This window comes from Glandiceps talaboti, chromosome 13 (genome assembly GCF_964340395.1).
Source record: "Glandiceps talaboti chromosome 13, keGlaTala1.1, whole genome shotgun sequence".
Lineage (NCBI taxonomy): Eukaryota > Metazoa > Hemichordata > Enteropneusta > Spengelidae > Glandiceps > Glandiceps talaboti.
In genome coordinates this window covers 23,226,845-23,240,631 of record NC_135561.1, presented here as the reverse complement: position 1 = coordinate 23,240,631, position 13,787 = coordinate 23,226,845, and the positions used below count along the sequence as shown (strand labels likewise).

The window sequence follows — 13,787 nt, the reverse complement described above, 5'->3', positions numbered from 1 at the left end:
GATCAAAATAGAACAACATTGTTGACTTTTTCTCTGACATGCCTATAGTAATGCATAGCAGCATGTTGAGCAAAATTAAGTCAAATGATTGTTAGATATCTACAGACGGTCAAATCAAGAATATTAGCATGGTATGCAAGTTATCACCTCTCATAATACAGACTGGTTAAGGCTTGCTTCTATATTTGACTGCAATCATTTCTATTAACTCTATTGATCATGACAGTGGCAAATTAAACGGTGGTAAGTACATGACTTGGATTTCAAATATGTGGGACATATGCGTGTCACTTAATTTTGTGACATTCGCCTGTACAACAATTTGCTGGCCACGTGATCATATCATCATCATCATCATCATCATCATCACCATCATCAAGTTTGATTAAAAAACAATACAAGATAAACCAAATTTGGCTATTTAATCATGAAGAAGGCTTTCAACATCGAACATCAAGGTCTTAAAAGAAAGCTCATTCTTTATCATGACCCACCTGATTAATGATGAAATTATACATTTCCCATTATACATCATTCAAGATGGTAGTTTTTCAGCTTTATTAGCACATATACAGAACACCTTTACAGAGGAAAGTCTGGCTATAGCAAAGAATCATGACTAAAGACTGACGTTATCTTATTCTCTGGCTATATTTTCTTCCATACCATCAGCTAGTTCAGAAGTAGATGATGTCCTTCCAGGGCACACAATATATTCTGAAGTCTGAGCCCAATGTTGTAGTTCACCAGATGCTAGTAATCCATAGACTACCGCTCCAAATAAATAGATAGCTGCAGCAATATAAAAGACTATTTGCCATTCTGATGCAGTCTGATGGAGGATACAAAATGATTCATATATTAATGCTTCTATTTACTTTACATGTCCTTTGCTACAAGTAATTCATTTTATTTGCTATAAGAATTAAATAAATACAAAAGTGGCACAATCTCCCCTCTGACACAATTCAGTCACCAGATTTAAACTGAATGCCTTCCTTAGGGGTAGTCTTGCAATATTATTATTTATGCAAGAAATTTAGCTCTGTTTGCAATGAAACCGACTCCACCATATGGGCGACCGATCAAAAAAGTTGTAGCAGATCTCACGGTAGTTTTTGAGGCCAAGAAAAAAAGAACCGTTTCTGGTCAGAGTGCATGACTTAAATTTCCTGCTTCGATATTCTTTACTCTCATGTTTGTCCAGCCAATGCAGACTGCAGATCCAAGGGAAAACACAAAATAACTCTCCCTACATTAATTGCTACTTTAGGGAAGACAGCTGCAGAACTAATCATAAGCAATTTAAAAAAAAAATCGCCTTGTCACACCACTTTAGGCAATGTTTCCTGACCAGAAACAATAACTTTCTTTTTTGTGGCCTCCATATCTTATTACCGAAAATATGCCAATAACTTATTAAAAGTAAAAGCTAAATCGATAATATTTTCAGGACAGATGCACTTTGGTATCACAAATGTGTGTATGTGTATCAAGTTATAATGAATTTGAAGTGTGCATTCTTGAGATATATATAGCCAAATAACCAAAAAAACATTAATTATGTAAATAGATCATTAACATTCATTGCTTGTTTACCAAAACCTAATCAGTTCTTGCCATTACCCTATGGAACATGTGTACAAAATTTCGTTTGAATTGAGCCAGCCGTTTTGAAGAAAACGATGACACAGACAGACAGACACACACACAGACAGACAGACAGACACACACACATGCACACACACACTTTTCACCCCTAATATATAATCTTCCTTATGGAAGGTAAAAATACCGCCAATGGCATCGTAGCACAACTGTACAGTACAGTCTTGCTGACCAAGTACTTTTAGAGATATAAATTTTTGATCAAAATTCACATTTTTACACCTACTTTGCATAATACTGATGAGATCATTATATGCTTAATACTTCCTCATCTGTATACCCACAGATGCATCCCTCTTAAATTTCAGCCCAATCTGCTCACTAGTTTTATAATTATAGGTTTTTGACCAAAACGACACAATCTGCCCAGCAGGTTTTGAGTTTAAGTTTTTTGACCAAAAATCACATTTTTTCACCCAGAACGGAGGGTCTTACCTGATAAATGGACACGGCACCAGTAAAGGAGGGACTTACCTGATGAATGGACATGGCACCAGTAAAGGAGGGACTAACCTGATGAATGGACATGGTACCAGTAATGGAGGGACTTACCTGATGAATGGACATGGTACCAGTAATGGAGGGACTTACCTGATGAATGGACATGGTACCAGTAAAGGAGGGACTTACCTGATGAATGGACATGGTACCAGTAATGGAGGGACTTACCTGATGAATGGACATGGTACCAGTAATGGAGGGACTTACCTAATGAATGAACACGGCACCAGTAAAGGAGGGACTTACCTGATGAATGGACATGGTACCAGTAATGGAGGGACTTACCTGATGAATGGACATGGTACCAGTAATGGAGGGACTTACCTGATGAGTGACCATGGCACCAGTAATGGAAGGACTTATTATACCAGGAAGAGTGGCAAATGTATTGGATATCCCAAATATGATACTGGCATACTATAATCAAATGACACACAAATAGTTCTATTAACAAAAAGTTGACAATGACAAGTCTGTGTAGAAGACAGATCATGTACCATCTCAAATAAAAAAAATGCACCAATGGCATTGTAGCACAACTGTACAGTTTTTAAAAACATGTTGATCCATGCTTGGATCACCTTGGTAGAGGTGTTCATTTGCTGAATGACTACCCAGTTGCCTATCCAACCATGTTGTTATCTTTGCAATATATGCGATCATTTGGCTGTTGTTATGGGTGTGGTCTTGTTGATAGGTACATTTACATACATTTTAAAAATATTTATTCATTTGTCTATTAATTCCTGTTGTTAACTTTGCAATATACATGATTGTTTGGCTGTTGCTATGGGCATGGTCTTGTCACTAGGCAAATTTACATAAATTGTAAGAATGTTTATTCACTTGTCTATTAATCCCTGTTATCTTTGTGAAATACACCACCATTTGGCTGTTGCTACATGTGTGGTCATGGTTGCTAGGGCCAATTGTGTCAAGATATTTTGAAGAAACTCTGTAGAATAACACTTCTAGAAACATCTCACCAAATTTCAGTCTCACTGACCAAGTACTTTTTGAGCACCTAATTTGCATACCACTGATGAGATCATTATATGTTTAATACTTCTTCATTTATACACCCCCAGATGCATCCCTAATAAATTTTTGCCCAATCTGCTCGGGAGTTTTGGAATTAAAGATTTTTGACCAAAAAGACACATTTTTACACCTAATTTACATATCACTGCTAAGATCATTATATGCTTAATATTTCTTCATCTATACAACCCCAGATGCATCACCATTAGCATTTATTGACACAAATCACGCACTGGTGGTCAGATCATTTTGATTTGAACAATTTCCCAACTAGACACCCAGGGTAAAACACCCACCAAATATCATGGCAATCGGTCCAGCAGTTTTAGACTTTAAGTTGTTTACACACACACACACACACACACACACACACAGATGCTTTGCTATGCCTATAGCACTACTGAACATTATTAGTTCAGTTGTGCTAAAATGTATTACTTCTGTGTGACTAATCTATCAAATTAATTTAATTAACTCTGTTAAATTTTAACTCACGAGATAAAGTTTTGACTTACAATGTACACTCGTAAACGTCATCAAAACTGCAACATTTTGTGGGGTTATTACCATCGTACATTCAGTGATCTTATCATTTGTTTCAAATTTTGTTTCTAACAGTTGTTAATAATCCAAAGAGGGTGTCATTTTTTATTATTTCGCCAGTTTTTCAAAAATAAACAACTTGTCCAAATCTACTTTATACCCCGGGTGCTATATCCAGGGGATTAACACTAAATTTACTTTATAACAATATCGAGGGGATTAACACTAAATCTACTTTATAACTCAGGTACTACATCCAGGGTATTAACACTAAATTTACTTTATACACCAAGTGCTATATATCCATGGGATTAACACTAAATCTACTTGATACCTCAGGTGCTATATCAAGGGGATTAACACTAAATCTACTTTATACCCCAGGTACTATATCCAGGGTATTAACACTAAATCTACTTTATACCCCAGGTACTATATCCAGGGGATTAACACTAAATCTACTTTATACCCCAGGTACTATATCCAGGGTATTAACACTAAATCTACTTTATACCTCGGGTACTATATCCAGGGGATTAACAATAAATCTACTTGATACCCCAGGTGCTATATCAAGGGGATTAACACTAAATCTACTTTATACCCCAGGTACTATATCCAGGGGATTAACACTAAATCTACTTTATACCCCAGGTACTATATCCAGGGTATTAACACTAAATCTACTTTATACCCCAGGTACTATATCCAGGGTATTAACACTAAATTTACTTTATACACCAAGTGCTATATATCCAGGGGATTAACAATAAATCTACTTTATACCTCAGGCACTATATCTAGGGGATTAACACTAAATTTACTTTATAACTCAGGTACTATATCCAGGGTATTAACACTAAATTTACTTTATACCTCAGGCACTATATCGAGGGGATTAACACTAAATCTACTTTATACCTCAGGTACTATATCCAGGGTATTAACACTAAATTTACTTTATACACCAAGTGCTATATATCCAGGGGATTAACACTAAATCTACTTTATACCTCGGGTACTATATCCAGGGGATTAACACTAAATCTACTTGATACCCCAGGTGCTATATCAAGGGGATTAACACTAAATCTACTTTATACCCCAGGTACTATATCCAGGGGATTAACACTAAATCTACTTTATACCCCAGGTACTATATCCAGGGTATTAACACTAAATCTACTTTATACCCCAGGTACTATATCCAGGGTATTAACACTAAATCTACTTTATACCCCAGGTACTATATCGAGGGGATTAACAATAAATCTACTTTATACCCCAGGTGCTATATCGAGGGGATTAACACTAAATCTACTTTATACCCAAGGTACTATATCCAGGGGATTGACACTAAATCTACTTTATACCCCAGGTACTATATCCAGGGGATTAACACTAAATCTACTTTATACCCCAGGTACTATATCCAGGGTATTAACACTAAATTTACTTTATACACCAAGTGCTATATATCCAGGGGATCAACAATAAATCTACTTTATACCTCAGGCACTATATCTAGGGGATTAACACTAAATTTACTTTATAACTCAGGTACTATATCCAGGGTATTAACACTAAATTTACTTTATACCTCAGGCACTATATCTAGGGGATTAACACTAAATTTACTTTATAACTCAGGTACTATATCCAGGGTATTAACACTAAATCTACTTTATACCTCAGGCACTATATCAAGGGGATTAACACTAAATCTACTTTATACCTCAGGTACTATATCCAGGGTATTAACACTAAATTTACTTTATACACCAAGTGCTATATATCCAGGGGATTAACACTAAATCTACTTTATACCTCGGGTACTATATCCAGGGGATTAACACTAAATCTACTTTATACCCCAGGTACTATATCCAGGGAATTAACAATAAATCTACTTTATATCCCAGGTACTATATCCAGGGGATTAACACTAAATCTACTTTATACCCCAGGTACTATATCCAGGGGATTAACACTAAATCTACTTTATACCCCAGGTGCTATATCCAGGGGATTAACACTAAATCAACTTGATACCCCAGGTACTATATCCAGTGGATTAACACTAAATCTACATCATACACAAGGTGCTATATCCAGGGGATTAACACTAAATCTACTTTATACCCCAGGTACTATATCCAGGGGATTAACACTAAATCTACTTTATACCCAAGGTACTATATCCAGGGGATTAACAATAAATCTACTTTATACCCCAGGTGCTATATCCAGGGGATTAACACTAAAGCTACTTTATACCCCAGGTGCTATATCCAGGGGATTAACACTAAATCTACTTTATACCCCAGGTGCTATATCCAGGGGATTAACACTAAATCTACTTTATACCCCAGGTACTATATCCAGGGGATTAACACTAAATCTACTTTATACCCCAGGTGCTATATCCAGGGGATTAACACTAAATCTACTTGATACCCCAGGTGCTATATCGAGGGGATTAACACTAAATCTACTTTATACCCAAGGTACTATATCCAGGGGATTGACACTAAATCTACTTTATACCCCAGGTACTATATCCAGGGGATTAACACTAAATCTACTTCATACCTCGGGTACTATATCCAGGGGATTAACAATAAATCTACTTTATACCCCAGGTGCTATATTGAGGGGATTAACACTAAATCTACTTTATACCCCCGGTGCTATATCCAGGGGATTAACACTAAATCTACTTAATACCTCAGGTACTATATCCAGGGGATAAACACTAAATCTACTTTATACTCCAGGTACTATATCCAGGGGATTAACACTAAATCTACTTTATACCCCAGGTACTATATCCAGGGGATTAACACTAAATCTACTTTATACCCCAGGTACTATATCCAGGGGATTAACACTAAATCTACTTTATACCCCAGGTACTATATCCAGGGGATTAACACTAAATCTACTTTATACCCCAGGTACTATATCCAGGGGATTAACACTAAATCTACTTTATACCCCAGGTACTATATCCAGGGGATTAACACTAAATCTACTTTATACCCCAGGTACTATATCCAGGGGATTAACAATAAATCTACTTTATACCCCAGGTACTATATCCAGGGGATTAACACTAAATCTACTTTATACACCAGGTGCTATATCCAGGGGATTAACACTAAATCTACTTAATACACCAGGTGCTATATCCAGGGGATTAACACTAAATCTACTTTATACCCCAGGTGCTATATCCAGGGGATTAACACTAAATCTACATCATACACGAGGTACTATATCGAGGGGATTAACAATAAATCTACTTTATACCCAAGGTACTATATCCAGGGGATTGACACTAAATCTACTTTATACCCAAGGTACTATATCCAGGGGATTAACACTAAATCTACTTTATACCTCGGGTACTATATCCAGGGGATTAACACTAAATCTACTTTATACCCCAGGTGCTATATCGAGGGGATTAACACTAAATCTACTTTATACCCCAGGTACTATATCCAGGGGATTAACACTAAATCTACTTTATACCCCAGGTACTATATCCAGGGGATTAACACTAAATCTACTTAATACCCCAGGTGCTATATACAGGGGATTAACACTAAATCTACATCATACACCAGGTGCTATATCCAGGGGATTAACACTAAATCTACTTAATACACCAGGTGCTATATCCAGGGGATTAACACTATATCTACATTATACTCCAGGTACTATATCCAGGGGATTAACAATAAATCTACTTTATACCCCAGGTACTATATCCAGGGGATTAACACTAAATCTACTTTATACCCCAGGTACTATATCCAGGGGATTAACACTAAATCTACTTTATACCTCGGGTACTATATCCAGGGGATTAACAATAAATCTACTTTATACCCCAGGTGCTATATCGAGGGGATTAACACTAAATCTACTTTATACCCCAGGTGCTATATCCAGGGGATTAACACTAAATCTACTTTATACCTCAGGTACTATATCCAGGGGATTAACACTAAATCTACTTCATACTCCAGGTACTATATCCAGGGGATTAACAATAAATCTACTTCATACTCCAGGTACTATATCCAGGGGATTAACAATAAATCTACTTTATACCCCAGGTACTATATCCAGGGGATTAACACTAAATCTACTTTATACCCCAGGTACTATATCCAGGGGATTAACGCTAAATCTACTTTATACCCAAGGTACTATATCCAGGGGATTGACACTAAATCTACTTTATACCCCAGGTACTATATCCAGGGGATTAACAATAAATCTACTTTATACCCCAGGTACTATATCCAGGGGATTAACACTAAATCTACTTTATACCCCAGGTACTATATCCAGGGGATTAACACTAAATCTACATCATACACAAGGTGCTATATCCAGGGGATTAACACTAAATCTACTTCATACTCCAGGTACTATATCCAGGGGATTAACACTAAATCTACTTGATACCCCAGGTACTATATATCCAGGGGATTAACACTATATCTACTTCATACACCAGGTGCTATATCCAGGGGATTTACACTAAATATACTTTATACCCCAGGTACTATATCCAGGGGATTAACACTATATCTACTTTATACCCCAGGTGCTATATCCAGGGGATTTACACTTAATCTACTTTATACCCCAGGTACTATATCCAGGGGATTAACACTAAATCTACTTTATACCCCAGGTGCTATATCCAGGGGATTTACACTTAATCTACTTAATACCCCAGGTGCTATATCCAGGGGATTAACACTAAATCTACTTTATACCCAAGGTGCTATATCCAGGGGATTAACACTAAATCTACTTTATACCCAAGGTACTATATCTAGGGGATTGACACTAAATCTACTTTATACCCAAGGTACTATATCCAGGGGATTAACACTAAATCTACTGTATACCCAAGGTACTATATCCAGGGGAATAACGCTAAATCTACTTTATACCCAAGGTACTATATCCAGGGGATTAACACTAAATCTACTTTATACCCAAGGTACTATATCCAGGGGATTAACACTAAATCTACTTTATACCCAAAGGTACTATATCCAGGGGATTAACACTAAATCTACTGTATACCTGGGGTGCTAAATCCTGGGGATTAACACTAAATCCACTCCATGCAAATCCACCAAATCCAACACCAATGGTTAAAAATGCCACAGCAACTGAAGCATGTCTGCTATAGGCAATAGCAACCATAAACACAGCTTGTAAGATAAATCCTGGCAAAACACAACATCAATATGGTTAGTTTGCAGACAGTACGTGAATAGTTTATAAATAATTTAACTCTTCTCGAGCTCTCCGTCTTGACCCAATGTTCCTTTCTTACTCCATTGTCACTGCCTTGTCCCCATTGTCACTGTCTTGCCTTCATTGTTTCTGTCTTGCCCCCATTGTCTTGGTCTTGCCCAAGTGACTCTGTCTTGCCCCCATTGTCTCTGTCTTGACCCAATGTTCCTTTCTTGATCCATTGTCACTGCCTTGTCCCCATTGTCACTGTCTTGCCTTCATTGTTTCTGTCTTGCCCCCATTGTCTTGGTCTTGCCCAAGTGACTCTGTCTTGCCCCCATTGTCTCTGTCTTGACCCAATGTTCCCTTCTTGATATATTGTTACTGCCTTGTCCCCATTGTCACTGTTTTGCCTTCATTATTTCTGTCTTGCCCTATTGCTTGTCTTGCCTGATTTGTTACTGTCTTGCTCCATTGTCTTTGTCTTGCCCCCATTGTCTCTGTTTGCCCCATTTGTCTCCTGCTCAAACCATTAAATGGACTCTGCCCTGTACTATGACTAGGCAGTTAGGTCTTGATGTTATCTCAATGTGTTAGTCTATGAGTATCACAATAAAAATACTTTCCTTTGACAAACAATATTTATTTACTAAATAAGGAAATAGAATTTAGAATGTGCTAGTTCTTTGTATCAATTTAACAATAACCATGGCAATTGTTAATCCTCATCAAGACTGAGTTATTCCTACATAATCAATATCGCAATAACATTTCATCTGGTTAGTTTGATCTTATAAGGTGGTTAGTTATGTCTTATTGAGTGATTAGTTTGGTCTTATTGAGTGGTTAGTTTGGTCATATTGAGTGGTTAGTTTGGTCATATTGAGTGGTTAGTTTGGTCTTATTGAGTGGTTAGTTTGGTCTTATTGAGTGTTTAGTTTGGTCTTATTGAGTGGTTAGTTTGGTCATATTAAGTGGTTAGTTTGGTCTTATTGAGTGTTTAGTTAGGTCATATTGAGTGGTTTAGTTTGGTCTTATTGAGTGGTTTAGTTTGGTCTTATTAAGTGGTTAGTTTGGTCATATTGAGTGGTTAGTTTGGTCATATTGAGTGTTTAGTTTGGTCATATTGAGTGGTTAGTTTGGTCATATTGAGTGTTTAGTTTGGTCATATTGAGTGGTTAGTTTGGTCTTACTGAATGTTTAGTTTGGTCATATTGAGTGGTTAGTTTGGTCTTACTGAATGTTTAGTTTGGTCATATTGAGTGTTTAGTTTGGTCATTTTAAGTGGTTAGTTTGGTCATATTGAGTGGTTAGTTTGGTCATATTGAGTGGTTAGTTTGGTCTTATTAAGTGGTTAGTTTGGTCTTATTAAGTGGTTTAGTTTGGTCTTACTGAGTGGTTTAGTTTGGTATTATTGAGTGGTTTAGTTTGGTATTATTCAGTGGTTTAGTTTGGTATTATTAAGTGGTTAGTTTGGTCTTATTAAGTGTTTAGTTTCGTCATATTGAGTGGTTAGTTTGGTCATATTGAGTGGTTAGTTTGGTTATATTGAGTGGTTTAGTTTGGTCTTATTGAGTGTTTAGTTTGGTCATATTGAGTGGTTTAGTTAGGTCTTATTAAGTGGTTAGTTTGGTCTGATTAAGTGTTTAGTTTGGCCATATTGAGTGGTTAGTTTGGTCATATTGAGTGGTTAGTTTGGTCTTATTAATTGTTTAGTTTGGTCATATTGAGTGTTTAGTTTGGTCTTATTAAGTGGTTAGTTTGGTCTTATTAAGTGGTTAGTTTGGTCTTATTGAGTGGTTAGTTTGGTCTTATTGAGTGGTTAGTTAGGTCTTATTAAGTGGTTAGTTTGGTCTTATTAAGTGTTTAGTTTGGTCATATTGAGTGGTTAGTTTAATCATATTGAGTGGTTAGTTTGGTCTTATTGAGTGGTTAGTTAGGTCATATTGAGTGGTTAGTTTGGTCTTATTAAGTGGTTAGTTTGGTCATATTAAGTGGTTAGTTTGGTCTTATTAAGTGTTTAGTTTGGTCTTATTGAGTTGTTAGTTTGGTCATATTGAGTGTTTAGTTTGGTCTTATTGAGTGATTAGTTTGGTCTTATTAAGTGTTTAGTTTGGTCTTATTGAGTGGTTAGTTTGGTCTTATTGAGTGGTTAGTTTGGTCATATTAAGTGTTTAGTTTGGTCTTATTGAGTGGTTAGTTTGGTCATATTGAGTGGTTAGTTTGGTCTTATTAAGTGTTTAGTTTGGTCATATTGAGTTGTTAGTTTGGTCTTATTGAGTGGTTAGTTTGGTCATATTAAGTGTTTAGTTTGGTCTTATTGAGTGGTTAGTTTGGTCATATTGAGTGGTTAGTTTGGTGTTATTAAGTGGTTAGTTTGGTCTTATTGAGTGGTTAGTTTGGTCATATTGAGTGGTTAGTTAGGTCATATTGAATGGTTAGTTTGGTCATATTGAGTGGTTAGTTTGGTCTTATTGAGTGGTTAGTTTGGTCATATTGAGTGTTTAGTTTGGTCTTATTGAGTGGTTAGTTTGGTCTTATTGAGTGGTTAGTTTGGTCTTATTGAGTGGTTAGTTTGGTCATATTGAGTGGTTAGTTTGGTCATATTAAGTGGTTAGTTTGGTCTTATTAAGTGGTTAGTTTGGTCTTATTGAGTTGTTAGTTTGGTCATATTGAGTGTTTAGTTTGGTTTTATTGAGTGGTTAGTTTGGTTTTATTAAGTGTTTAGTTTGGTCTTATTGAGTGGTTAGTTTGGTCATATTAAGTGTTTAGTTTGGTCTTATTGAGTGGTTAGTTTGGTCATATTCAGTGGTAAGTTTGGTCATATTGAGTGGTTAGTTTGGTCTTATTGAGTGGTTAGTTTGGTGTTATTAAGTGTTTAGTTTGGTCTTATTGAGTGGTTAGTTTGGTCATATTGAGTGGTTAGTTTGGTCTTATTGAGTGGTTAGTTTGGTCTTATTGAGTGTTTAGTTTGGTCATATTGAGTGGTTAGTTTGGTCATATTGAGTGGTTAGTTTGGTCTTATTCAGTGGTTAGTTTGGTTATATTGAGTGGTTAGTTTGGTCTTATTGAGTGGTTAGTTTGGTCATATTAAGTGGTTAGTTTGGTCTTATTAAGTGGTTAGTTTGGTCTTATTGAGTGGTTAGTTAGGTCATATTAAGTGGTTAGTTAGGTCATATTGAGTGGTTAGTTTGGTCATATTAAGTGGTTAGTTTGGTCATATTAAGTGGTTAGTTTGGTCATATTAAGTGGTTAGTTTGGTCATATTGAGTGGTTAGTTTGGTCATATTGAGTGTTTAGTTTGGTCTTATTGAGTGGTTAGTTTGGTCATATTGAGTGGTTAGTTTGGTCATATTTAGTGGTTAGTTTGGTCATATTGAGTGGTTAGTTTGGTCTTATTGAGTGTTTAGTTTGGTCATATTAAGTGGTTAGTTTGGTCTTATTGAGTGATTAGTTTGGTCATATTAAGTGGTTAGTTTGGTCTTATTGAGTGGTTAGTTTGGTCATATTGAGTGGTTTAGTTTGGTATTATTGAGTGGTTTAGTTTGGTCTTACTGAGTGTTTAGTTTGGTATTATTGAGTGGTTTAGTTTGGTCTTATTGAAGCCCTGTAGCACTATTTTCATTATAATGGGGAATCATTTTTTTTACAGTTTAATATGAACATTGCCATTCAACAAAATTGACGATTATTTTTGTTTAACAGATAAACATTGCACTTATCACAATGAATGTTGATAAGAAGTCAAGTTTGATAAATACTCTTTTACTTTGCTCCTTAGTTTTATGCTTTAGGAGGAATTTGCTCCCTGGAAAATTATTGCCCAGATTCTTTATGCATGCTCTCCATTGAATTGCATTGGAAACAATACTGTGTATATGATAATGTACATTATAAGTTGTAATGGCATATCATAACACTTACCAGACATATTAAAGACTTTACGCACACAAGTTGTACTCATGTAGGCATTTGAACGTAGATAATCAGCTATTTGTCCTCCCACTGCAACACTACAAGCCATCATAATGTAAGGTAGTGCTGATAATAAACCAGCCTGCAACACAAGTATGTGTAGTTGTGAATAAGAAAGGTACAAATGTAAGTGTACTAATAGTCAACAACAAATATACATCTATTGCTACATATAAAATAAAAAAAATTACCAACCTGGAAGAGATCAAATCCTAGCACTTGTTTGAAGAATGTTGGCAGACTTGTTAACATGGTGTAAAATCCCCAATTCTCACTGAAGTGTGCAGCTACTATTGCCCATACTGGTAGAGATGTCAGTAATGATTTCAATGGTGGCATAGTCTAGACGGATAAACAAATGTCAACATCAACATTCCATCAACAAAATACTCAATATTCAAGTTATGAGAAAGTCAAACAATTACGTAATTTGGCCAATAGGAGTGCTGTCTGAAGCAGGGCTTGATCTAGTTGAGTATGATAGGATCCTTTGAAAATCACCTTTTTCAAATCTGGCTTATACAGAACAAGTCACTCTTTAAAGAGGGCACACTCCTCTTGTATACTTTACTAATGCGACTAAATGGAGACATGATTTAAAAGAAATCATTGGCAATACTATACATGTTATACACTATATGCAGGAAATGGCTTAATTTTGATAATTTACCCTGAATGTCAAGTCAAAATCTCAAAAGAAATTTACACCCAATAGTATAGGATAGACACTTCAGTACATTCTCTAAGTATTAATCTTTTGGAGCCAAGCAATAAATCGTTATTATACT

General features: G+C 35.9%; 1 protein-coding gene across 1 annotated transcript in view; it reads right to left on the bottom strand.

Annotated features, from left to right (window-relative positions):
- Positions 1-637: 637 nt before the first annotated feature.
- LOC144444415 (vesicular glutamate transporter 1-like) overlaps positions 638-13,787 on the bottom strand; it is a 51,918-nt gene continuing 38,768 nt past the window's right edge. The window contains exons 7-11 of the mRNA XM_078133827.1: positions 13,195-13,341; positions 12,949-13,081; positions 8,869-9,014; positions 2,494-2,586; positions 638-832 (exon numbers count right to left, since the gene is read on the bottom strand). Coding sequence (XP_077989953.1) covers positions 638-832; positions 2,494-2,586; positions 8,869-9,014; positions 12,949-13,081; positions 13,195-13,341 — 714 coding nt within the window. The remainder of the gene's footprint in view (positions 833-2,493; positions 2,587-8,868; positions 9,015-12,948; positions 13,082-13,194; positions 13,342-13,787) is intronic.